General features: G+C 38.7%; 1 protein-coding gene across 1 annotated transcript in view; it reads right to left on the reverse strand.

Moving 5' to 3' along the window:
* Positions 1–4,194: 4,194 nt before the first annotated feature.
* Positions 4,195–27,181, reverse strand: part of fech (ferrochelatase) — a 39,421-nt gene continuing 16,434 nt past the window's right edge. The window contains exons 2-11 of the mRNA XM_032570413.1: positions 13,533–13,623; positions 12,680–12,799; positions 12,452–12,600; positions 11,544–11,678; positions 11,361–11,467; positions 11,168–11,266; positions 9,992–10,099; positions 9,047–9,211; positions 8,243–8,302; positions 4,195–6,786 (exon numbers count right to left, since the gene is read on the reverse strand). Of these exons, the coding sequence (XP_032426304.1) occupies positions 6,652–6,786; positions 8,243–8,302; positions 9,047–9,211; positions 9,992–10,099; positions 11,168–11,266; positions 11,361–11,467; positions 11,544–11,678; positions 12,452–12,600; positions 12,680–12,799; positions 13,533–13,623 (1,169 nt within the window). The 3' untranslated portion in view covers positions 4,195–6,651. The remainder of the gene's footprint in view (positions 6,787–8,242; positions 8,303–9,046; positions 9,212–9,991; positions 10,100–11,167; positions 11,267–11,360; positions 11,468–11,543; positions 11,679–12,451; positions 12,601–12,679; positions 12,800–13,532; positions 13,624–27,181) is intronic.

Here is a 27,181-nt window from a genome sequence, read left to right on the forward strand (position 1 = left end):
TATAATATCTCCACACTTTGTCTTTTCCTCCTCTGTAATTTTTTCCTCCGGTTTCTCTTTCACCCGACTCTCTGCTCCAGCGCTCTGTCCCTTTCTTTGGAGAAATCAATGCTTATTCTCTCTATAGGAGGTCAGAGGGTTGCAGGTGCTGGTATCCTGGCTTTTCAATTACCAGCAGCCTGCAGTTACCCAAACACACACACACACACACACACACACCTTCCACCCTACCACCCCCTCCTGTACTCCCTCACACTAAAGATTTCAAAATAAAAGAACGGTTTGGATGTTGGGAGAAGAGAAAAGAGGCGCGGCAGAAGATGGCGGATTGAATCAGAGAGAGACATCAGGACACAAAGGTGAGACGCGCTTCAGCGCCGCCGGTCCAAACTGAGGCCTGATGTGGCGTCGGTTTGCGTTAGTATACATCCAGGTCACAGAGGTCACCCCCACGAAATTTACTGGCGACAGACGAAACACCCAGAGGGATGGATGAACACGTAAAGGGACAATCACATTCACAAAGCTGCACAACCTGCAATATCGCTGCGATGAATTCACAGGGCAGATACTGTAGCTCTTAATACATACCGACACAAACGAGAGTTTATTAAGTTTGATTTTGATTTATTCAAGGTTTGGATGAGTGACGGAAAAAAACAAACCAGACCAGCAAGAAACAGGATCTTGTTTTAAGTCAATAATTCCTTAATATTCATGAAAATGTATTTATATATGTACTTTTAAGCTAGGTAGCTAGCAAGGCTATATTAGCAGCTAGTTAGCGGTAGCCTCAACCACCTGAACTCACAGAATGCTAAGATTAAAAATATTTAAGAGTGAATCAAACTTTTGTCTGACAGAAAAGATTTGCAAGAACAAAAACCCTACATGTACGATAGCTGGATATATGTAGCTTTTAGCTAGCTAGCCAGTTAGCTGGGTATATTAGCAGCTCGTTAGCAGTAGCCTGAACTCATGTCTAGTTATGAGTGAAATAATTTGCCAGTGGAACAAACATTTTTCCCCATAATATAAATGAAAATGTCTTCTTCCACTGGCAGATTATTTTAACTACAATAGAACTTTTTATTTAATATTAAATTATTCGCTCCACAACCTCCGATATCTTGCTGAAAGGTAACTTTGAAGTCTTTTGCGATATCCTCAGTGGTAGAACTCCAAATATTTTACCTTTCAGAGTAAACTGGGTCCTGTCAGGTTTACAGGTGTGTTCAGGTTTTTACCTTTGTGCCTCGTCTTCTTCAGGGCTTCAAACCAAAGCAGAAAGTTTCTACATGCGTTTAAAGAGCAGGTGATTATGGGATGTACCACCTGTGTTTGAGTAAACCCTTATTTTAAAAATAAAAACATGCAACTGAATATCTTTGTAGGTTAATTTCAGGTTTCTAGAAGTAAAATTTAAGACCTTTAATGCTAATGAAGTTTAAGACTGATGACATGGTTGGGGTTCCTGCTGTGTTGCATTCAATCAAAGCAAAAACTGTGAAATTTCTGGGCTCTGTTAGTGGCTCTTGGCAACAACTTTGAACTTCACACTGTCTGAGTTTGACTCAAAGTTTTGCCTAATAAAAAAGTTCTGCAAGAAAAAAAATACATATATGAGATGCACCCGTATGTGTTGTTTTTAGCTAGCTAGCAACAATATATTAGCAAATATGAGGCAGTAGCCTGAACCACCTGGAGTCACAGGATGAAGATTTCTGAGTGCGACTCAAACTTTTCCCTAACAGAAACGTCAGGGAAAATATGAGAAAAGAAAGTACATAAATGAAATACACATTTAGATGTAGTTTTTAGATAGCAAGGGTACATTAGCAGCTAGTTAGCAGCTGCCTAAAATAACAGAATTAAAGTTAAGGTTTATGAGCAAGACTGTAATTTTTGCCAGACAGAAATGTCCTGTGAGAAAAAATACCTACATATATGAGATACACACATATTTAGCTTTTAGCTAGCTAGCAAGGTTATATTAGCAGCTAGATAGCAGTAGCTAACTACCTGCTAGAAAAAAACCTACATTAAATAGTACTGCTTTGAGAAAATTTAAGACCTGTAATTAATCTATTTAAGGCCAATTTACATTTCTAAAATTAATTTAAGAGTTTTTAAGGATTTAATGATTTACTTCAACATCCACAATAATCATGAATCTGTGACTGAATCACCATTTGGACGTTGATGTTTGGGTCTGCAGAAGAGAAAAGGTGTGACGATATCACACATACGTCAGCGGGAAGAAGGAGGAAATGAATAAGAAGGAGATGGATGGGTGAGGAAAAGATAGAAAATCTTCCACAAAAACGAACAGGAGATGAAGAGATATGAGGGAGAGCAGAGGGAGAACCAAAATGAAATGAAAGATTGTTGCTGGCTCAGATACAGGGGGGAGGACCGGGGAATCAAAATGGGGGAGGGTGGCCGCCCTCGGGGGTTATTGGGTCGTGGACAGCCAATCTCTCTCAGCTTAATCAACAGCAGCAGAGGTGATTGCAACACCGCAGGGGACTGCTGGGAAAAAAAAGGTAGGATGGAGGGGGAGAGGTATGGGAAGGTCTGGAGGAGGGACAGCAGAGCGAGAGGATGAGTCAAAGATTGGAAAAAAAGGAAAAATGGATGTGAGGACAGCGGCAGGAAAGATAACGAAGACAAAAGAAAAGCAGAGGAAGGAAGAGGAAACAAGAGATGGAGTCTGGCAGAAAATGACGGAGAGATAAAGAAAGAAACAGAAGAAAGGTGTGAAAGGAAAGCAGGAAGTTTAAATTAACATTAAATTATTAAAAGAAAATCTGTATATAAAGAGATATGAGATTAAAAACTAAGAAGAAAAAAATAAGCACCAAATATGAGGAATACAAAACCACAATAAGAATCAGCAGATTATAAATAAAATTTGTTTTAAATGTTTGCTTCTTTTATGTTGATGTTTTTATAAGATTTCTGTCAGATTTGCTGTTTTAAAAGTGCTTATAAATAAAGTTGGCTTGGCTAAGCTAAACAGTTTCATGTGTTTATGTTCCTGTGTTTGTTCTGATCCAGAAAAGTTTCTCAGGATCCCATGAAAGCTGAGATTTGGTGCTCAAACCATCGCAAATCAAGTTTAAGATGTTTTCATTTCACCAGAAAGTAAGATGGCCGACAGATGCCAACACGCATTAAACTGTGATGCAAACTCCAGAAAATAAAACAGAACAATGTTTCAAACGTAAGACATAGAAGAAAAGGGAAAAATACAGAAAGGATGAAAAGCTGCAAACACAAAAGTCCTCCAGGCCACTAGGGGGCGTCTGGAGTATGTATTACATATATTAACCACTAAATATGTACTATTTTGAAATATTCTAAATGACTTGAAGTAAAAACTTTTTTCTTCTTTACATCCCGTCTTTACAGAGAGTCTGCTCACATTTGATGACTCCCCCTAGTGGTCTGGAGGATTTCAGTGTCATTGAGCAAAACAGAAGTTTTATACTTGCTGTTCTGCTGTTTTCTCTTTTGCTTCCATATCCTGTAGTTGTAGGATTTTTCTTTCTTCTGTGTTTGTTCTTTTGGTTTGAGTTTTGAAGTTTCTGCCTAAACAGTAAATCCGCACCAAAATTCTTTTTAGAATAATCTCAGAAATCTTCTACAAAAGAAAAACTTGGAAATTTGAGTTTCAAAAGTAAAATATGTACAAAGGTTGAAAAGTAAAAAAAAAAAAACATATACTTTTGAAACTCGGAAACTGCCATGTTTGTTCTAGAAAACTTCTAAGATTAATCAGAGAAATTTTTTTCTAGCAAATTTGCTACTTTTGAAACTCCGACATTTTAGTTTTTTCCCAGAAACTTTCTGCCATTAATCTCAAAATGTCTGAGATTTTTCTAGCAAATTTGCTACTTTAGGAACTCAGAAGTTGCCTTGTTTTTCCTACAAAATGTATTTGAATTGTAAATGAATTTGACTCTTTTTACCATCTACAGTGGCTCTAATGTGTCTCACTTTCACAGGTTCATTTTTACTTGAAAAGCAGAAAATCTAAATATTTAGTCAGTTTCCACCCATCTGGCTGTTAAAGTTAAACATTTTCATTTTTCTTGACCAAACCAATCTTGTTCCAAGATGGACAGTTTGATGGTTGAAACTTGGACACAGTTGGACAAGAACAGGACAAGAACACCAAACACATCCAGACAGTTTTAGGAACAGATTTTTATATTATTTTGAAGGAAGACCTCATCATTTATGTAACACCATGTCAAAGTTCATACAGCACCAGTTATTTCAACAAATAAATGCTTTCAAACTTTTAACTTGTACTATATTTACATTACTTTCAAGACATGGTTTGAACAAAATCTTAAATAAATCCAAAAAACTAAATAATATTTTTGCTTCACATGTGGCAACAGTTCCTTGTTTTAAGCTGCATTAGAGTTAAATTAGGAAACAGAAGAGAGATTAATCTTTCCTTTTGACCTGAACACTTCACAGAGTAGATCTACACCTTTAAATATTAAAATGAGAAAGTAGTTTTTAATAATACACAACATTTTATTAATGTTATAATAAGTATAATAAGTAGCTTCAGGTCAGAATGTTACCAGATTCTTGGTTAGCATCGATTAGCATAATTGCCGACTGAAAAGGACCCAATCATGAAAAACATAAGAAAATCCAACAAACACATTTAAGAACATGAAGATCTTTGCTAACACCTTAAAACACTCATATCAATCAATATATATAAAAAATAAGAGATGGACAAACACACATCCTTTCTAATCCAGTGGAAGAACAACAACAGGCAATTCTGTGCGTAGATTAGCATCAAGAAATAATTTTAAAATATGCCTTCATGGAGATTTATCATAGATAACAACTCTGAAAAGCTGGGAATAATGTTCCATCTTTACCAAAAGTAAAGACTTTTAAGCAATGACAGCTCTAGTAAAGGTAGCGCATGCTAGCTTAATTGGTATTGCTAAAGGAAAACCATTTAGCTTCTTTCTAAATGTTATTACAGCAAGCATTAAACATAGCCTTGTTCATAACTACTGTAAAATCTCTCTTTAAATGAGCCAAACGTGGCTAGTTAGCTTATACATGCTAAGCCTTTGCATTCTGCTAACAGTAAGCTAACTGTTTTCTATTTGATTAGCCTTTTCAAATTACTACAAGCTAAACTGTTTAAAGATAGATAAAATCTTTTCAGTTAACTTACACACATGTAAACTATTTCAGCAAACCAACTAGTAGGGAACTGTTAGCCTTTCAGTTAGCCTACTGCAAGCTAAACCTTTGCTATTCAGCTTGCTAGCACCTTTTTGTCAACTCACTCAACCAATCCTCCGGTCATCTTACAACAAACCAAACTTTAGTTTTCTCAATGTTAGCTGAAACCTGCCAGTTAGCAAAGTAAAACTTTTTAGCTAGGAAAATATTTGTTTAAAAAAGCTCCACTTTTTAAGTTAGCTTAATGTCTGCTAGATCTTTTCAGTTAGCATGTTAGGTAAATGTTTACAGTTAGCTCTTAGAAGGCTAACTTTTACTGTTAGCTCTGACTTGCAAAGTAAATACAACACAGAATTAGCCGTCTAAACTTTTTATGTTATTTACTGTCAGCTAAATATTTTCAGTTAGCATGTAGAAAGCTACGTTTTACTGCTAGCTTCAACTTCTGAAGTAAACAGGATGCAGAATTAGCCAATTAAACTTTTTACGTTAGCTTACCGTCTGCTAGATGTTTCAGTTAGCTTGTAGAAGGCTCAGTTTTACAATTAGCTAAACCTTTTCAGTTGGTTCAACCCAGCTGAAGATTTTCAGCTCAACAAGAACAATGATGTGTGTTTCTCTTCAAGCTGTCAAAGGGTCAAGTCACAGCAGGAACAAATGTGGTGGATTTTACTCAAGCAGTCCAGAGAATCCAGTGTATAAAAGGCACAAAGAGCAGAACAACTACAGAGCCCACGTTTTTACATACTTGTCTTTAAAGGCTGTTTATAGATGGAAAAAAGTAAATTTACCTCCAAAAAATTTTCTGAGTTCCAGATGTCAAAAATGTTTGACTTTGGAAACTCAGAAAATTTATCTTTTTTTTTCCTGAGTTTTTTCTTGCAAATTTTTGACTTTTGGAGCCAAGAGATTTACAAGTTTCTCCAGAATATCTGAGATTAATCTCAACATTTCTGAGCTTTTTCTTGCAAATTTTCTACTTGAAGCTCAAAAAATGTCAAAGTTTTTCTCTAGAATATTTCTGAGCTTAATCTCAAAATTTCCACGTTTTTTTGGCGAAAATTTATTTTCATTTTCTATCTACAGTTTCCCTAAAAAGCCGTTGTCCACACTGGGTCTGAGATTAATACCTGCAGGATGTTTTGAGCAATTTAATTAAATCTCTCTGCAGTCGGTGACGAACATGAAGGGATGGGAGACTTAGAGAAAAATAAACTCAAAGAAATAAAAGAGTCGATTCCTTTATCTACAGACTTCAACCAAAGGGAAGCTCCAGAAATCAATATTTAAAATTAACTTGCGACAGAATTCAGTCACTTTTGCTGCTTTTTTCCGGCGGGTCGTTGGCGAGCAGAAGGCCTTTAGTGTCTCCAGAGTTTGTTATGAAGCTTGGCGGCGCGGCGGCGTCAGAGAGCCTTAGAGTTTCTGGCTGGCGAAGAAGGCCTTGGTCTCGCCGCAGGTTGGGTTGGTGCACAGCGGGCAGCGCAGCGTCAGCTGGCGGGAACACGGCTCGTTGGACTTCAGGTGGGACTGGACCAGGTCAGCCAGGGCCTGGACACCAAAAGATCACAGCTACAGATGCTGTTCAGCTAAATATTCAAGCTGCTAAACGTCAAACCGACGACTCATGATGAAGACAAACCGTCACGTCCGACTCTTAACGCTCCGATACGATTCTGTTCCTGACAAACGGCAACGAAACGTTTCCTCTACGGACAGCTGGACTTCATGAACTCGAGTATTTATGGAAAAAGTTACTTAATTTTAAAAGTAACTAAATTAGATTACAAGTTCCTCGTTAGATTCTGTTAGTTTGTTCTCTAAATGTTTCTTCAGATTTGGTGTAGTAGTTTGAAGCAAACAGTTTTTTAGGATTATAATTATTATTATTATGATAAGGTCAAAGGTCACATTAAAGGTTTACCATACAAACTTTATATTTTAGTAGAACTGTGAACTTTTTCTTCCCACTTCATTTGAAATCTTGTAGTTTTTTGTTCCATAAACAAAAATTAAATGTTAGTTTTACGATTATTTCAACAATTATTTTAGTAATTGATTATTCTGATGATTAATCAATTAATTGATTAATAAGGAAATGCAAATAATTTCTCTTTTTTTGTCTAAAATGCAATAACAGGGTCCTTTTTAATGAACCTGGTCATTTGTATCAAGTAAAAAATACTTCCTACTAATCTCATAATTATTTTTAATAGTTAGACAGAAAAAGGCTTAAAGGAGATTTGAATTCTGGGTAAAATATTTTTACAAAGAAGGTTTTTCATATTTAATGCAAAATTTATATATTTTTTTACAGTTTTGTTTATTGCTCTCAGTCTGTTGTTTTTCAAATCTGAACTCTCCCGTTAATGATTAATCGATTATGAAATTACCTGACGATTATTTCAGTAATCGATTAATCACGATTAATCGATTCAGTGCTAATTATTTGTAAATGCAGTGGATTATAATGATTAAACTCGATCAGCGCTGAGCCTCCGTCTCGCTGTGCAGAACCAGATCAACACATTTTTCTTCATTTTCCAGCAGCAGAGCCTCACAAAGAAACAAAGTGCACCAGGAAACCATCCTTCAGTAACTACCAACTAATCATCCTCTGGATATTGATTTCCTCCCAGGCCGACACTCGGAGGCTGGGCGAGGGGTCTCTGAGCGCAGCGGGTCCGAGCAGCCGGCCAGCCGGGCCGCTCGGTTCTACTGTAGTCAGCTGGAAAGGTTCCCATTGATCTGAACCTTCCTTTAATAACGGCAGCAGCGCTGTAGCTGGACGCCGCCTGGCAGGGAGGCGTCGCTCACAGCGTCTGAAACCCGACGTTTCCCTCAAGCTTTCAGCTAAAATCAAATCCTGTTTACCGATTAAACATCAGGATGATTAAAAAGATTTGATTCCAGTTAGGAAACACAAACTGATGCTGCTTCGTTGGGTTTTCTTCTCTAATCAGCTTTTAAATAAAATGCTAAATGTGAAAGAATGATGAGGAGGAACCTTCATGAAGAGAGGGTTTCCGTTCAGCGACTCTGCTCTCCTGATGTTCTCCACTCCACACTGGAGAAAAAAACAGAAAGAAAACCATTAGTTTGATGAAAGCTACGTTTTCATATAGAATCGTTTCGCTTTAATTTAAGAAAAAATACATTTAAATATTTTATTGCTCAGTTTACACCGGTTTTCTCTAAAAGAAACTTTTTATTTATCGTTTTCTGTTTTCCAAAAACACCAGCAGCCATTGTACCAACTGACCAAACATGCTGGAATTTTGCTGGGGTTGCTAGGCAACGTGCTGGGCTTGCCTGGGGTTGCTAGGTAACTAGCTGAGACGTTACAATCTGAAAAGGCTTATTTTGCAGACACTAGAAAACATTAAACTTATTACTAAAAACCGTCTGGGTATATTTTTTTAAATAAACGTTGTTTTAGAATCAGTTGAAACCCAAATGGAGGAATAAAAACATCAATAATTGGTTCTTTTTAAAGAGAAAAACTGACATTTTTGGAAGAATTTTAATTAACATGAGTTACATCAACATTTAGTTTCCATTTTGGATCAATAAATTATTTTTAAAATGAATTAAACTTTGTTTGAATTTGTTTTCTGTACTTTATATTTATTGTTTTCTGTTCATCTTCAATCCTTCAGGCTTCAGTTTGAGAGAAAAACGGCTATTAGGCTTCGTTTGCACTTTTAAAATGTATTTTATTCTGTTTAATCTGAAATAAAGGCCTCAAATGTATTTGCGTGGAAGTGCTTTTAACTTGGAATCATGGAGGAAGTGTTTGAGCTTTCCTCACCTCTTCGGCCAACACCTGAGCGTACTCGATGTCCAGCTCATGCAGCGTCTCTATGTGGTCCGATGTGAAGGCGATGGGAACCAGCAGGATGTTCTTCTTCCCTCTCTCGCTCAGGCCTTTGATCACCTCGTCGGTTTGGGGGCCGAGCCACGCCATGGGGCCCACCTGCAACCGCAAACCAACCGTTAACATCTGGCGCCATCTTGTGGACAACAATTAACAGTGCAGCAGATTATTTAAGATTTCAGCAAAACTGTTCACCTTTAAATTGGTGAAAGATTAAAGATGGTCGTCAAAGAAAATTTATTGTTGCACTAAATTTGCCAAGATTTATTATAGATTCATATTTTTGTTGTCAGATCAAACATATTTGGACCAATTTATCGATATTTATAGTGGAAAATTTATTTTTGCACTAGAATCACCAATTAGATGAAGGTGTTTGGTGTCAGATCATAGCCTAATTGTTTTAAACACATTAAAAAACAAAACAAGCAGAAGCTAACACTGAACTGCTCATTTTAAAAATAGCAGAAGAAAATGAAAACCAGTAAAATGATCATAAAATCACTGTGATAAACTCTGTGCTGCACATCTTCATCTTCATCTTCATCTCCTCCAGTTGACTGATTGTGTGAGACTAATAAACAGTTTTTAGTTTCTAATTTTTCTATGCATTATTACTTTAAAGTTGCATGAATAAGTTGACCAAAGCTGAAAACATTTGGCATAAAGTCCAACTCATTAAAATGGGCAATAAGACAATAAGTTGTTTAAAAGGTTCAAAAATGGCAGCCATCTTGGAAAATGTCATCCTGAAAACCAACCAATATTAGAAATTTACTTCCTCATATTCAATGTGAAATAAATATGAGGAAGTTCATTTTTAGCTACACATTTTACAGTGTAGTAATTTTACAGTGTAGTAGAATGAACCCGACCCACCCTGGACTGCCACACCAGTCTGTAGGGGTTGCAGTGTCCCAGTCGCTCCATCACCCTCTGCACCGTGGCGCCCACTTCCTGCGGATACGGATCGCCTCGGTTTACCACCTGCAAATACAAACAGGAAGTCTAACAGACACTTTCCAGGAACTTACTGGAGATTTTTATTTAACATCCCAAAATAGTTTGTGTTACTTTGAAGAAATTACTGGCAACGTTTCAGAAACTTTCTAGAACTTACAGATTGATTTTTTCAAAACTCCTGGATTACTTTCTATGAACTTACAAAATACTTCAGTGCAGTTTAAAGACTCATTTCCCAGAATTTACAGAATATGTTTCCAGATTATTCAGGGCTTTTTCTAGAACTTAGATGTTGCTCTTTCAGAACTTTCAGGTTATTTTCTTGAAACTTAAACATTTTTGCAGAACACATCATATGTCTGTCATACATACAGGTTACCTTTATGAGGCTTCAAATTTCCCAAAACGTTCATGTCACTTTCTCAGATCTTACAGGATAAGTTTCTAAAACTTGCATTTGAACTTGCAGAATTTTTCTAGAATGTTCCAAGTTACTTTCTAGAAAATGCCTTCGCTACTTTAGCAGAAATTACTATTGATTTTCCTGAAACTTTTTCAGAACTTTGTTACTTTTTCAAATTGTTCATGCTAAGTTTTCAAGCTGGTTTCTAGGATTTTACAAAGTACTTTTAAAGGGTAACTTTCTAGAACTTTTCCAAACTTGTGCATTAGTTTCTGGTGACTTGGACCTTGCTTTACTAGAACATCCAAAGTACTTCAGTTCCATTTAACGGATACTTTTTCAGATCTTACATGTTACTTTTAAGATACTTTCCCAGAACTTACAGCATACCTTTCCAGATTAAGTTATATTCTTTCAAGAAACTTACTGGGGATTTTTTCGTGAACGTACTTTCCAAAACAGTTTTTGTTACTTTAGCATAAATTCCCGGCAACATTTCTGAAACTTAAAGGTTGCCTTTCTAGAACTTTGTGTTTATTTTACGTTTTCAAGCTGGCGGTTTCTGTCAGTTTAAGTTTAATGTAAATTGCAACAAAAACTTCTTCAAAAGCCTTTAAGTTAATGAAAATCAGGATGTAATTGATTAATCAATAACCATCATCAATAAATCCCAGATATTTGTGACTTACTGCCATTGGAAGCGAATGAGCTGAGAACAAAATGACGACATCTTCCCTCTTATGGTCTGGAAACTTCAGCAGCTCATTTCTGATGTGTTCAGCAAAGCACTAAAAAAACAAAATATTATATTTAGTAATATTTTCTAATTTATTTATTTATGGCGTTTTTGTTTTGAATTTTAAAGCAGTTGTAATTTCTAACCTCCACCAGCAGGGGGTGTGTGGGCCAGCGGTCGATGACGCTCCAGCGCATCTTTGGCCTGTCTCCTCTGTTGCTATAGTAACGGTAGATGGCGTTCAGACTGCTGCCTGTTGACGGAGACGAGGCGTTATCGCTTTAAGCAACAAACCGAATCGGGACGCGTTTCCGGAGCGAACAGCCGACCTGTGGTGGAGCAGCTGTACTGGGGATACTGGGTGAAGGCCACAGCTCGCTCCACGCCGTCCCGCTCCATCTCCTCGATGGCGTCCTCCGTCAGCGGGTTCACGTACCGGAAGCCGATGTAGAACTTGTGAGGAGCTGAGAAAAGGTTTGAAATAACGAGTCAATCCAACCAAACGAGTCACAGAAGGAAAAACAAGCTGCTAAAAAAAAAACCTTCTGTTATTACAACAGATTCCTAACGCTGACAAATTATTAGAGCTGAAAAGAACCGTTATTATAAACAGATTCTTCATTCTGAACACATTCTTTAAGGTGAACTGTGTCATTATTCTGAACAGATTATTATAATTTTGAACAAAGTCTGTGTATTTCTGACTTTAAACTGCCGTCTTTAACTAAAACTGAGAGGAAAAAAGCAGCAAAGTCTGAAAACGAACAGAAACTGTTGAGCAGCTGCTGATTGTGGCGGTTTCAGATAGCAGAGTGCTTCAGGGTGTGAGCAGACTCTCCTTCACTATCTTCCCTCACAGTTTGGTTATCAGATGACAGCGCTAACGGCGACGCTAGCCGCTTCCACAGATGCTTCTGTCATTCTGTTCTGTCCTAATCCAACTGCACAAAATGAACAGTTGAAGCAGTTTGTTTATGATACCATAACCCACTCTGTCTGTGTCACACACAAATCTGTCCCCCTGGGAACATAACCTGATCTAACAATCCACTTGATGCAATGCTAACCAATTACAGAGATGCTAACAGCTTTCAGAGATGTAAACAGCTAACCTCTTCTAAACATGCTAATTGTTTTCAGAAATGCTAACTAAATTCTAACCGATTCCAAATTTGCTAACAGCTTCCAGAGATGCTAACAGCTTCCAGAGATGCTAACAGCTTCCAGAGATGTTAACCTGTGTCGGGGCTCATGTCGTCCAGCAGCTTCACCATGCCCTCGCCCTGCATGGACGTCCAGTGTTTGATGGGCGATCCTCCGCCGATCTTGCTGTACTGCTCCTGGATCTTCGCCGTGCGCCGCTTGGCGATGAAAGGGCCGAGCTTGCTGCGGGGCAGAGAGCGGGTCAGAACGCTAGCGAAGCGACGGAGATGCTAATGGAGACGTGCTAACTGCTGAAGCTCACTTCTGAACAGGAAGCTTCATCAGGTCGGTGTCCATGAAGAGCCGCAGCAGGAAGTCGTGGACGTCTTCCAGTTTCTCCGGACCGCCCATGTTCAGCATCAGGATTCCTGTTTTAGGCTTCCTGACGGACGAAGAGACGGATGGAACGATTCATCCAACTGTGCATCCAACCAAAAACCACTCATCCATCCAATAATCCATCCATCTACCCAACCATCTGTTTAATCATTCATCCATCCAACCAACAAACCATCCACAATACATCCAACCATTGATCCAACCAATAACTCATCCAACAATGAATCCATCCATCCAACAATTCATCCAACAATCCATCCATCTACCCAACCACCTGTTTAATCATTCATCCATCCAACCAACAATCCAAACAACAGTTCATCCATTCAACCTTCCAACAATTCATCTAATGATCCGTCCATCCATCCATCTAACCAACAAACCATTCATCCAACAATCAAACTATCGGTCCATCCAACAACCATCCATCCAACCATCTGGTAAAACTCTTGCACAGTTTTATGTTCCAATGAAAACTTATGAAACAAAGTTGAGGTCTTATTAACTAACAGGAAGTGATGCAATCTTCTTTCTTTCTGTTTTGAAATCAGAGGACTTCCTTCCTCTTGGGAAATTTTTACCGCAGGAAACAGGAAGCAGTAATAAAGCGAGTAACAGGAGGATTCCCAGATCAGCAGACTAACTGTCAGCAAGCAATAACAAACTGTCCACAGTTCAAAATGTTTCTGGATGCATTCAGAGCTTCTGCGAGTCCTGAGGAAAGTTTAAACTGGAATCAGGTTTTCCATCCACCAGTCTGGAGGCGTGGCTGTTACCTGCTCTCCTGTGTTTCTGGAGCTGCATTCTGAGCTAAAGCTGCAGCCGTGGATCGTCTCCTTAACGTCAACCCAACGTTGCTCCTGGCAACTGAAACAGAGAAATAAAAACACTTCCTGTGATACTTTTCTATTCATTTATTATTTGTTTAAGATCTGAGTTTAATCAATCCTAATATTAGTTGTGCAACAAATTACATCATTACTGATATAAACAATTTCAGAACAAGGTAGTATAAAATATATAAAATGTGATCATTAACAGAGAGTTAACAAAGATTAGAGAAAATTTTGTTCTGCAAATGTTTATAAAATCTAAACAATTTCCTGCCAGAACCAAATTAATCGTAAGATAAATTAAAACTATCGACGTCATTTCAATTATCGGCATTATCGTCTCTCCTGACCTTTTTCTCTTTCAGCTAATGAGACTGAATGAAAAAAGGCTCAACTCCGGTGCTCTCCACTGATCCTCTCTTCCTCATTTCCTCAGTGTAAAGCCCAGCGCACACTACACGATCTTAGAGTTGTCGGCGATTGTCGGCCCATTTTTAAAACCTGACAGACCCACACATTAGCCGACAGAAATCCTAGCTATAACGGTTCGATCGGGTTCGGTCCTGCCGTGTGGTTTCCAACAATGGGCACAAAATAATGGCTACAAGTTCAGTGAACTAATTTTAAAACCAGGCATTAATCAATGCTTTACTACTATCTACCTGCAATGCATGTGGCTAGTGTCAGCGTAAAGTCCTGACTGAATGAAAATCATTATAAACTATTTACGTCACGTTAACGAAGAACAGCTGAAAAGTTACCGGGTTTATCAACTGCGGTAGCAATTTCGCTCCAACTCCTCCCCTTGTCATTTCTATATTCTTTGCATGTTGAATAAACATTAATGTTGTTTCCACGTCGGCTGGACTTCGGGTTGCTCCGTGTCAGCTGTTTGGGATTCCCCTCCGTAATTTCCCCTCAGAAAACACGGAGGAGAATCCACGCTTTCTGATTGGCTGCCTGTCACATTCAACAGGCTGCGTTAAGATCCCAGTCGGGGAAAACCTGATTTAGATCGGAGCGGCAACGAGGATCTACCGTAACACACCACATAATCTTAGAAAGACCAACGTTTTAAGATTGTTGTAAGGGGAAAAATAGGAGCAAAAAATCATGTAGTGTGAACTATTGCATCAGGTAGTCGATGTGCCCATCTTCTCTATTTAAATCTAATTATTACTGAAGGGCAACATAATATACAGACTTCATAATCTGCACTCTTTTGGTTGAATGCAGTATTTATTTCCACTTTGGCTTTATGTTGTTTAGTTTTTATCAAGTACATTTTTTGTTAATGGAGACTGAGAATCCATTTTGTTTTTGGTTGTTTTGTTTATTTAGTTTATCAGCTCCAGTGTTAAATATTCTTTTGAAAATAAAGTGTATCTATCTTTGGCAGGAAATCGCCTGCATTATTACGTCATTTCCATTAAATCAGTGTAAAAAGGTCTTCAGACAATATTATCGTTTATCGCAATAATTTTTTGAGACAATTAATCGCTCAGCAAAATTTGCTATCGTGACAGGCCTACAAATTAATAATGGATAAAGACAATTTATATGGCAGCAGGTACAGAAAACCAAGGTAGAAATCTGTTGTTAATCAATACATGTTAAATAAATGGAAAAAACCAAACTTTTTAAATATTTAGTCACTGATCTGATCGTTTCCATAGCAACGACCAGAAGCAGGACCCAGAGCCACAGTGACCTCACTGATGACATCATGAACATCACAACAGATCAAAGACGTTCTGAGGCTTTGAATGCTTGAATGTCAACACATCAGTTAGAATCCAAACGCTTCAGTGAGATTCAGGTTTTGTGTGTAGTAAAGATTTTTTGTTTCCAAGATGAAAAACCTTTTCATTTTGCCACTCGGTCTTGGAGTAGGATACCTGGTGTCGACAGGTATGAAGAAACTTTTTGACCATTTCTTTCCTGTAAATGACTCAGTCGAAAGTACCTCCAAGGAAGTTGAGAAAGATTTGTTTTGGGACGGGCTTCCATCGGTTCCCAGAGAGCAAGCTGACCCGGCTGGGGAAGATTCTTCTGTTGACAGGCTGAGTCGTTTCTCAAGCTCCAAGGACGTTGAGAGAGACTTGTTTTGGGACGGGTTTCCGTCGGATCCCAGAGATCAAACTGACCCGGCTGGGGAAGTTTCTTCTGGGGCGAATCTCAAAAGTCAGGCTTTGATTTCAACCATTTTATGTCCGGCGTGTTCAGAGAAGACATCGAGAAATGGCGCATCCTCCACGGTCTCGGACCTTAAATGTTCCCCAGACGGAGCATCAGGGTTAACACCCAGGAGCAGCAGTGGAGCCCCAGGCAGTAAGACTGCTCACAAAGATAAAACTGCCCTGAACGAGGGCAGAAGGGGTAGCGCGAAGTCAAAAGATGAAGAAAGACTTTTGGAACCATTAGTACACAGTTCCCCAATAAAAAGCTACCCCGGACGGGGCAGTTTAACCTTAGAAGAGGAGGAAAAAATTTGGGACCGGATGTTATTGATTCCCCAAAAGAAAAACTACCCCTTTTGGGATAGTTCAACCTCAGAAGATGAGGAAAAGACTTGGGATCGGATGTTACCGATTCCCCAAAAGAAAAACTACCCCGGACGGGGTAGATCACCTGCAAAAGAAGAGGAAAGACGATCAGAACAATTTGTACGCAGTTCGCAGATAAAAAGCTACCCCGGACGGGGCAGTTTAACCTCAGAAGAGGAAGAGGAGGAAAGAATTTGGGGCCGGATGTTTCCGATTCCCCAAAAGAAAAACTGCCCCGAATGGGATAGTTCAACCTCCGAAGATGACGAAAAGTTTTGGGAACGGATGTTTCCGATTGCCTAAAAGAAAATCTGATAGAGATTGTGAAGTTTTCTAGGATCAGCGCAAAGATCATCCTGAGACTCCAGCTGCCATAAAGACGTCCTCTGCAGAGGACAACCTCTGTAAAATTTCCCAACAGGTTCAGAAATGGTTCTCAGTTTTTAAAGCTTTCTGAACCTGTTCTCAAGAAAACGTGTACAAAAGCAGGATTCATAATGAGAAGCAAACACATGAAGAGAAACGCCACACTCCACAGAAAATCCCACCTAATGGTTTCTCCTGCCACTAACCTCCAAAACAACAAAGTTGTTTTTTTAGAGGAGGAAGAAACATTGAATTTTGTGAATAAACTATCAAAAGTTAACATCCTGTTTGCAGGTTTCTCTCCGGGCGCTCCGGCTTCCTGCCACAATCTAAAGTCATCACTGTTTGGTTAATTAGTTTCTAAATTCTCCTTTGGTGTACATAAAACATCAGGGCTGCTCAGTGGCTCAGTGGGCAGCACTACTGCCTTGCAGTAAGAAAGTCCTGGGTTTGAATCCCAGCCTGGTTCTGTCTGCATGGGGTTTTCTGGTTCTCCATTGTCCATATTTGGGTTCTCTCCGGGCGCTCCGGCTTCCTCCCACAGTCCAAAAAGATTTAGTGTGATTTATAATGGATGGATGTTAATAATAATAATTATTATTATTATTAATAATACAATTACTATATATAAATAGATATATCTATCCATCTATCAATCAAAAGATATATCTATATCTACGTATCTATATATATCAATCTATATCTATCCATCTATATATATAAATATATATTTATTTATATAGATCTATAGATAGATCAATCGATAAATAGATTTATCTATAGATCTATTTATTGATCTATCTACATATGTGATACTTTTCTATTCATTTATTATTTGTTTAAGATCTGAGTTTAATCAATCCTAATATTAGTTGTGCAACAAATTACATCATTACTGATATTAACAATTTCAGAACAAGGTAGTATAAAATATATAAAATGTGATCATTAACAGAGAGTTAACAAAGATTAGAGAAAATTTTGTTCTGCAAATGTTTATAAAATCTAAACAATTTCCTCCCAGAACCAAATTAATAATGGATAAAGACAATTTATATGGCAGCAGGTACAGAAAACCAAGGTAGAAATCTATTGTTAATCAATACATGTTAAATAAATGGAAAAAAAACCAACTTATTAAATATTTGGTCACTGATCTGATCGTTTCCATAGCAACGACCAGAAGCAGGACCCAGAGCCACAGTGACCTCACTGATGACATCATGAACATCACAACAGATCAAAGACGTTCTGAGGCTTTGAATGCTTGAATGTCAACACATCAGTTAGAATCCAAACGCTTCAGTGAGATTCAGGTTTTGTGTGTAGTAAAGATTTTTTGTTTCCAGGATGAAAAACCTTTTTATTTTGCCACTCGGTCTTGGAGTAGGATACCTGGTGTCAACAGGTATGAAGAAACTTTTTGACCATTTCTTTCCTGTAAACGACTCAGTCGAAAGTACCTCCAAGGAAGTTGAGAAAGATTTGTTTTGGGACGGGCTTCCATCGGTTCCCAGAGAGCAAGCTGACCCGGCTGGGGAAGATTCTTCTGTTGACAGGCTGAGTCGTTTCTCAAGCTCCAAGGACGTTGAGAGAGACTTGTTTTGGGACGGGTTTCCGTCGGATCCCAGAGATCAAACTGACCCGGCTGGGGAAGTTTCTTCTGGGGCGAATCTCAAAAGTCAGGCTTTGATTTCAACCATTTTATGTCCGGCGTGTTCAGAGAAGACATCGAGAAATGGCGCATCCTCCACGGTCTCGGACCTTAAATGTTCCCCAGACGGAGCATCAGGGTTAACACCCAGGAGCAGCAGTGGAGCCCCAGGCAGTAAGACTGCTCACAAAGATAAAACTGCCCTGAACGAGGGCAGAAGGGGTAGCGCGAAGTCAAAAGATGAAGAAAGACTTTTGGAACCATTAGTACACAGTTCCCCAATAAAAAGCTACCCCGGACGGGGCAGTTTAACCTTAGAAGAGGAGGAAAAAATTTGGGACCGGATGTTATTGATTCCCCAAAAGAAAAACTACCCCTTTTGGGATAGTTCAACCTCAGAAGATGAGGAAAAGACTTGGGATCGGATGTTACCGATTCCCCAAAAGAAAAACTACCCCGGACGGGGTAGATCACCTGCAAAAGAAGAGGAAAGACGATCAGAACAATTTGTACGCAGTTCGCAGATAAAAAGCTACCCCGGACGGGGCAGTTTAACCTCAGAAGAGGAAGAGGAGGAAAGAATTTGGGGCCGGATGTTTCCGATTCCCCAAAAGAAAAACTGCCCCGAATGGGATAGTTCAACCTCCGAAGATGACGAAAAGTTTTGGGAACGGATGTTTCCGATTGCCTAAAAGAAAATCTGATAGAGATTGTGAAGTTTTCTAGGATCAGCGCAAAGATCATCCTGAGACTCCAGCTGCCATAAAGACGTCCTCTGCAGAGGACAACCTCTGTAAAATTTCCCAACAGGTTCAGAAATGGTTCTCAGTTTTTAAAGCTTTCTGAACCTGTTCTCAAGAAAACGTGTACAAAAGCAGGATTCATAATGAGAAGCAAACACATGAAGAGAAACGCCACACTCCACAGAAAATCCCACCTAATGGTTTCTCCTGCCACTAACCTCCAAAACAACAAAGTTGTTTTTTTAGAGGAGGAAGAAACATTGAATTTTGTGAATAAACTATCAAAAGTTAACATCCTGTTTGCAGGTTTCTCTCCGGGCGCTCCGGCTTCCTGCCACAATCTAAAGTCATCACTGTTTGGTTAATTAGTTTCTAAATTCTCCTTTGGTGTACATAAAACATCAGGGCTGCTCAGTGGCTCAGTGGGCAGCACTACTGCCTTGCAGTAAGAAAGTCCTGGGTTTGAATCCCAGCCTGGTTCTGTCTGCATGGGGTTTTCTGGTTCTCCATTGTCCATATTTGGGTTCTCTCCGGGCGCTCCGGCTTCCTCCCACAGTCCAAAAAGATTTAGTGTGATTTATAATGGATGGATGTTAATAATAATAATTATTATTATTATTAATAATACAATTACTATATATAAATAGATATATCTATCCATCTATCAATCAAAAGATATATCTATATCTACGTATCTATATATATCAATCTATATCTATCCATCTATATATATAAATATATATTTATTTATATAGATCTATAGATAGATCAATCGATAAATAGATTTATCTATAGATCTATTTATTGATCTATCTACATATGTGATACTTTTCTATTCATTTATTATTTGTTTAAGATCTGAGTTTAATCAATCCTAATATTAGTTGTGCAACAAATTACATCATTACTGATATTAACAATTTCAGAACAAGGTAGTATAAAATATATAAAATGTGATCATTAACAGAGAGTTAACAAAGATTAGAGAAAATTTTGTTCTGCAAATGTTTATAAAATCTAAACAATTTCCTCCCAGAACCAAATTAATAATGGATAAAGACAATTTATATGGCAGCAGGTACAGAAAACCAAGGTAGAAATCTATTGTTAATCAATACATGTTAAATAAATGGAAAAAAACCAACTTATTAAATATTTGGTCACTGATCTGATCGTTTCCATAGCAACGACCAGAAGCAGGACCCAGAGCCACAGTGACCTCACTGATGACATCATGAACATCACAACAGATCAAAGACGTTCTGAGGCTTTGAATGCTTGAATGTCAACACATCAGTTAGAATCCAAACGCTTCAGTGAGATTCAGGTTTTGTGTGTAGTAAAGATTTTTTGTTTCCAGGATGAAAAACCTTTTTATTTTGCCACTCGGTCTTGGAGTAGGATACCTGGTGTCAACAGGTATGAAGAAACTTTTTGACCATTTCTTTCCTGTAAACGACTCAGTCGAAAGTACCTCCAAGGAAGTTGAGAAAGATTTGTTTTGGGACGGGCTTCCATCGGTTCCCAGAGAGCAAGCTGACCCGGCTGGGGAAGATTCTTCTGTTGACAGGCTGAGTCGTTTCTCAAGCTCCAAGGACGTTGAGAGAGACTTGTTTTGGGACGGGTTTCCGTCGGATCCCAGAGATCAAACTGACCCGGCTGGGGAAGTTTCTTCTGGGGCGAATCTCAAAAGTCAGGCTTTGATTTCAACCATTTTATGTCCGGCGTGTTCAGAGAAGACATCGAGAAATGGCGCATCCTCCACGGTCTCGGACCTTAAATGTTCCCCAGACGGAGCATCAGGGTTAACACCCAGGAGCAGCAGTGGAGCCCCAGGCAGTAAGACTGCTCACAAAGATAAAACTGCCCTGAACGAGGGCAGAAGGGGTAGCGCGAAGTCAAAAGATGAAGAAAGACTTTTGGAACCATTAGTACACAGTTCCCCAATAAAAAGCTACCCCGGACGGGGCAGTTTAACCTTAGAAGAGGAGGAAAAAATTTGGGACCGGATGTTATTGATTCCCCAAAAGAAAAACTACCCCTTTTGGGATAGTTCAACCTCAGAAGATGAGGAAAAGACTTGGGATCGGATGTTACCGATTCCCCAAAAGAAAAACTACCCCGGACGGGGTAGATCACCTGCAAAAGAAGAGGAAAGACGATCAGAACAATTTGTACGCAGTTCGCAGATAAAAAGCTACCCCGGACGGGGCAGTTTAACCTCAGAAGAGGAAGAGGAGGAAAGAATTTGGGGCCGGATGTTTCCGATTCCCCAAAAGAAAAACTGCCCCGAATGGGATAGTTCAACCTCCGAAGATGACGAAAAGTTTTGGGAACGGATGTTTCCGATTGCCTAAAAGAAAATCTGATAGAGATTGTGAAGTTTTCTAGGATCAGCGCAAAGATCATCCTGAGACTCCAGCTGCCATAAAGACGTCCTCTGCCGAGGACAACCTCTGTAAAATTTCCCAACAGGTTCAGAAATGGTTCTCAGTTTTTAAAGCTTTCTGAACCTGTTCTCAAGAAAACGTGTACAAAAGCAGGATTCATAATGAGAAGCAAACACATGAAGAGAAACGCCACACTCCACAGAAAATCCCACCTAATGGTTTCTCCTGCCACTAACCTCCAAAACAACAAAGTTGTTTTTTTAGAGGAGGAAGAAACATTGAATTTTGTGAATAAACTATCAAAAGTTAACATCCTGTTTGCAGGTTTCTCTCCGGGCGCTCCGGCTTCCTGCCACAATCTAAAGTCATCACTGTTTGGTTAATTAGTTTCTAAATTCTCCTTTGGTGTACATAAAACATCAGGGCTGCTCAGTGGCTCAGTGGGCAGCACTACTGCCTTGCAGTAAGAAAGTCCTGGGTTTGAATCCCAGCCTGGTTCTGTCTGCATGGGGTTTTCTGGTTCTCCATTGTCCATATTTGGGTTCTCTCCGGGCGCTCCGGCTTCCTCCCACAGTCCAAAAAGATTTAGTGTGATTTATAATGGATGGATGTTAATAATAATAATTATTATTATTATTAATAATACAATTACTATATATAAATAGATATATCTATCCATCTATCAATCAAAAGATATATCTATATCTACGTATCTATATATATCAATCTATATCTATCCATCTATATATATAAATATATATTTATTTATATAGATCTATAGATAGATCAATCGATAAATAGATTTATCTATAGATCTATTTATTGATCTATCTACATATGTGATACTTTTCTATTCATTTATTATTTGTTTAAGATCTGAGTTTAATCAATCCTAATATTAGTTGTGCAACAAATTACATCATTACTGATATTAACAATTTCAGAACAAGGTAGTATAAAATATATAAAATGTGATCATTAACAGAGAGTTAACAAAGATTAGAGAAAATTTTGTTCTGCAAATGTTTATAAAATCTAAACAATTTCCTCCCAGAACCAAATTAATAATGGATAAAGACAATTTATATGGCAGCAGGTACAGAAAACCAAGGTAGAAATCTATTGTTAATCAATACATGTTAAATAAATGGAAAAAAAACCAACTTATTAAATATTTGGTCACTGATCTGATCGTTTCCATAGCAACGACCAGAAGCAGGACCCAGAGCCACAGTGACCTCACTGATGACATCATGAACATCACAACAGATCAAAGACGTTCTGAGGCTTTGAATGCTTGAATGTCAACACATCAGTTAGAATCCAAACGCTTCAGTGAGATTCAGGTTTTGTGTGTAGTAAAGATTTTTTGTTTCCAGGATGAAAAACCTTTTTATTTTGCCACTCGGTCTTGGAGTAGGATACCTGGTGTCAACAGGTATGAAGAAACTTTTTGACCATTTCTTTCCTGTAAACGACTCAGTCGAAAGTACCTCCAAGGAAGTTGAGAAAGATTTGTTTTGGGACGGGCTTCCATCGGTTCCCAGAGAGCAAGCTGACCCGGCTGGGGAAGATTCTTCTGTTGACAGGCTGAGTCGTTTCTCAAGCTCCAAGGACGTTGAGAGAGACTTGTTTTGGGACGGGTTTCCGTCGGATCCCAGAGATCAAACTGACCCGGCTGGGGAAGTTTCTTCTGGGGCGAATCTCAAAAGTCAGGCTTTGATTTCAACCATTTTATGTCCGGCGTGTTCAGAGAAGACATCGAGAAATGGCGCATCCTCCACGGTCTCGGACCTTAAATGTTCCCCAGACGGAGCATCAGGGTTAACACCCAGGAGCAGCAGTGGAGCCCCAGGCAGTAAGACTGCTCACAAAGATAAAACTGCCCTGAACGAGGGCAGAAGGGGTAGCGCGAAGTCAAAAGATGAAGAAAGACTTTTGGAACCATTAGTACACAGTTCCCCAATAAAAAGCTACCCCGGACGGGGCAGTTTAACCTTAGAAGAGGAGGAAAAAATTTGGGACCGGATGTTATTGATTCCCCAAAAGAAAAACTACCCCTTTTGGGATAGTTCAACCTCAGAAGATGAGGAAAAGACTTGGGATCGGATGTTACCGATTCCCCAAAAGAAAAACTACCCCGGACGGGGTAGATCACCTGCAAAAGAAGAGGAAAGACGATCAGAACAATTTGTACGCAGTTCGCAGATAAAAAGCTACCCCGGACGGGGCAGTTTAACCTCAGAAGAGGAAGAGGAGGAAAGAATTTGGGGCCGGATGTTTCCGATTCCCCAAAAGAAAAACTGCCCCGAATGGGATAGTTCAACCTCCGAAGATGACGAAAAGTTTTGGGAACGGATGTTTCCGATTGCCTAAAAGAAAATCTGATAGAGATTGTGAAGTTTTCTAGGATCAGCGCAAAGATCATCCTGAGACTCCAGCTGCCATAAAGACGTCCTCTGCCGAGGACAACCTCTGTAAAATTTCCCAACAGGTTCAGAAATGGTTCTCAGTTTTTAAAGCTTTCTGAACCTGTTCTCAAGAAAACGTGTACAAAAGCAGGATTCATAATGAGAAGCAAACACATGAAGAGAAACGCCACACTCCACAGAAAATCCCACCTAATGGTTTCTCCTGCCACTAACCTCCAAAACAACAAAGTTGTTTTTTTAGAGGAGGAAGAAACATTGAATTTTGTGAATAAACTATCAAAAGTTAACATCCTGTTTGCAGGTTTCTCTCCGGGCGCTCCGGCTTCCTGCCACAATCTAAAGTCATCACTGTTTGGTTAATTAGTTTCTAAATTCTCCTTTGGTGTACATAAAACATCAGGGCTGCTCAGTGGCTCAGTGGGCAGCACTACTGCCTTGCAGTAAGAAAGTCCTGGGTTTGAATCCCAGCCTGGTTCTGTCTGCATGGGGTTTTCTGGTTCTCCATTGTCCATATTTGGGTTCTCTCCGGGCGCTCCGGCTTCCTCCCACAGTCCAAAAAGATTTAGTGTGATTTATAATGGATGGATGTTAATAATAATAATTATTATTATTATTAATAATACAATTACTATATATAAATAGATATATCTATCCATCTATCAATCAAAAGATATATCTATATCTACGTATCTATATATATCAATCTATATCTATCCATCTATATATATAAATATATATTTATTTATATAGATCTATAGATAGATCAATCGATAAATAGATTTATCTATAGATCTATTTATTGATCTATCTACATATGTGATACTTTTCTATTCATTTATTATTTGTTTAAGATCTGAGTTTAATCAATCCTAATATTAGTTGTGCAACAAATTACATCATTACTGATATTAACAATTTCAGAACAAGGTAGTATAAAATATATAAAATGTGATCATTAACAGAGAGTTAACAAAGATTAGAGAAAATTTTGTTCTGCAAATGTTTATAAAATCTAAACAATTTCCTCCCAGAACCAAATTAATAATGGATAAAGACAATTTATATGGCAGCAGGTACAGAAAACCAAGGTAGAAATCTATTGTTAATCAATACATGTTAAATAAATGGAAAAAAACCAACTTATTAAATATTTGGTCACTGATCTGATCGTTTCCATAGCAACGACCAGAAGCAGGACCCAGAGCCACAGTGACCTCACTGATGACATCATGAACATCACAACAGATCAAAGACGTTCTGAGGCTTTGAATGCTTGAATGTCAACACATCAGTTAGAATCCAAACGCTTCAGTGAGATTCAGGTTTTGTGTGTAGTAAAGATTTTTTGTTTCCAGGATGAAAAACCTTTTTATTTTGCCACTCGGTCTTGGAGTAGGATACCTGGTGTCAACAGGTATGAAGAAACTTTTTGACCATTTCTTTCCTGTAAACGACTCAGTCGAAAGTACCTCCAAGGAAGTTGAGAAAGATTTGTTTTGGGACGGGCTTCCATCGGTTCCCAGAGAGCAAGCTGACCCGGCTGGGGAAGATTCTTCTGTTGACAGGCTGAGTCGTTTCTCAAGCTCCAAGGACGTTGAGAGAGACTTGTTTTGGGACGGGTTTCCGTCGGATCCCAGAGATCAAACTGACCCGGCTGGGGAAGTTTCTTCTGGGGCGAATCTCAAAAGTCAGGCTTTGATTTCAACCATTTTATGTCCGGCGTGTTCAGAGAAGACATCGAGAAATGGCGCATCCTCCACGGTCTCGGACCTTAAATGTTCCCCAGACGGAGCATCAGGGTTAACACCCAGGAGCAGCAGTGGAGCCCCAGGCAGTAAGACTGCTCACAAAGATAAAACTGCCCTGAACGAGGGCAGAAGGGGTAGCGCGAAGTCAAAAGATGAAGAAAGACTTTTGGAACCATTAGTACACAGTTCCCCAATAAAAAGCTACCCCGGACGGGGCAGTTTAACCTTAGAAGAGGAGGAAAAAATTTGGGACCGGATGTTATTGATTCCCCAAAAGAAAAACTACCCCTTTTGGGATAGTTCAACCTCAGAAGATGAGGAAAAGACTTGGGATCGGATGTTACCGATTCCCCAAAAGAAAAACTACCCCGGACGGGGTAGATCACCTGCAAAAGAAGAGGAAAGACGATCAGAACAATTTGTACGCAGTTCGCAGATAAAAAGCTACCCCGGACGGGGCAGTTTAACCTCAGAAGAGGAAGAGGAGGAAAGAATTTGGGGCCGGATGTTTCCGATTCCCCAAAAGAAAAACTGCCCCGAATGGGATAGTTCAACCTCCGAAGATGACGAAAAGTTTTGGGAACGGATGTTTCCGATTGCCTAAAAGAAAATCTGATAGAGATTGTGAAGTTTTCTAGGATCAGCGCAAAGATCATCCTGAGACTCCAGCTGCCATAAAGACGTCCTCTGCCGAGGACAACCTCTGTAAAATTTCCCAACAGGTTCAGAAATGGTTCTCAGTTTTTAAAGCTTTCTGAACCTGTTCTCAAGAAAACGTGTACAAAAGCAGGATTCATAATGAGAAGCAAACACATGAAGAGAAACGCCACACTCCACAGAAAATCCCACCTAATGGTTTCTCCTGCCACTAACCTCCAAAACAACAAAGTTGTTTTTTTAGAGGAGGAAGAAACATTGAATTTTGTGAATAAACTATCAAAAGTTAACATCCTGTTTGCAGGTTTCTCTCCGGGCGCTCCGGCTTCCTGCCACAATCTAAAGTCATCACTGTTTGGTTAATTAGTTTCTAAATTCTCCTTTGGTGTACATAAAACATCAGGGCTGCTCAGTGGCTCAGTGGGCAGCACTACTGCCTTGCAGTAAGAAAGTCCTGGGTTTGAATCCCAGCCTGGTTCTGTCTGCATGGGGTTTTCTGGTTCTCCATTGTCCATATTTGGGTTCTCTCCGGGCGCTCCGGCTTCCTCCCACAGTCCAAAAAGATTTAGTGTGATTTATAATGGATGGATGTTAATAATAATAATTATTATTATTATTAATAATACAATTACTATATATAAATAGATATATCTATCCATCTATCAATCAAAAGATATATCTATATCTACGTATCTATATATATCAATCTATATCTATCCATCTATATATATAAATATATATTTATTTATATAGATCTATAGATAGATCAATCGATAAATAGATTTATCTATAGATCTATTTATTGATCTATCTACATATGTGATACTTTTCTATTCATTTATTATTTGTTTAAGATCTGAGTTTAATCAATCCTAATATTAGTTGTGCAACAAATTACATCATTACTGATATTAACAATTTCAGAACAAGGTAGTATAAAATATATAAAATGTGATCATTAACAGAGAGTTAACAAAGATTAGAGAAAATTTTGTTCTGCAAATGTTTATAAAATCTAAACAATTTCCTCCCAGAACCAAATTAATAATGGATAAA

This window comes from Xiphophorus hellerii, chromosome 8 (assembly GCF_003331165.1).
Source record: "Xiphophorus hellerii strain 12219 chromosome 8, Xiphophorus_hellerii-4.1, whole genome shotgun sequence".
Taxonomy (NCBI): Eukaryota; Metazoa; Chordata; class Actinopteri; order Cyprinodontiformes; family Poeciliidae; genus Xiphophorus; species Xiphophorus hellerii.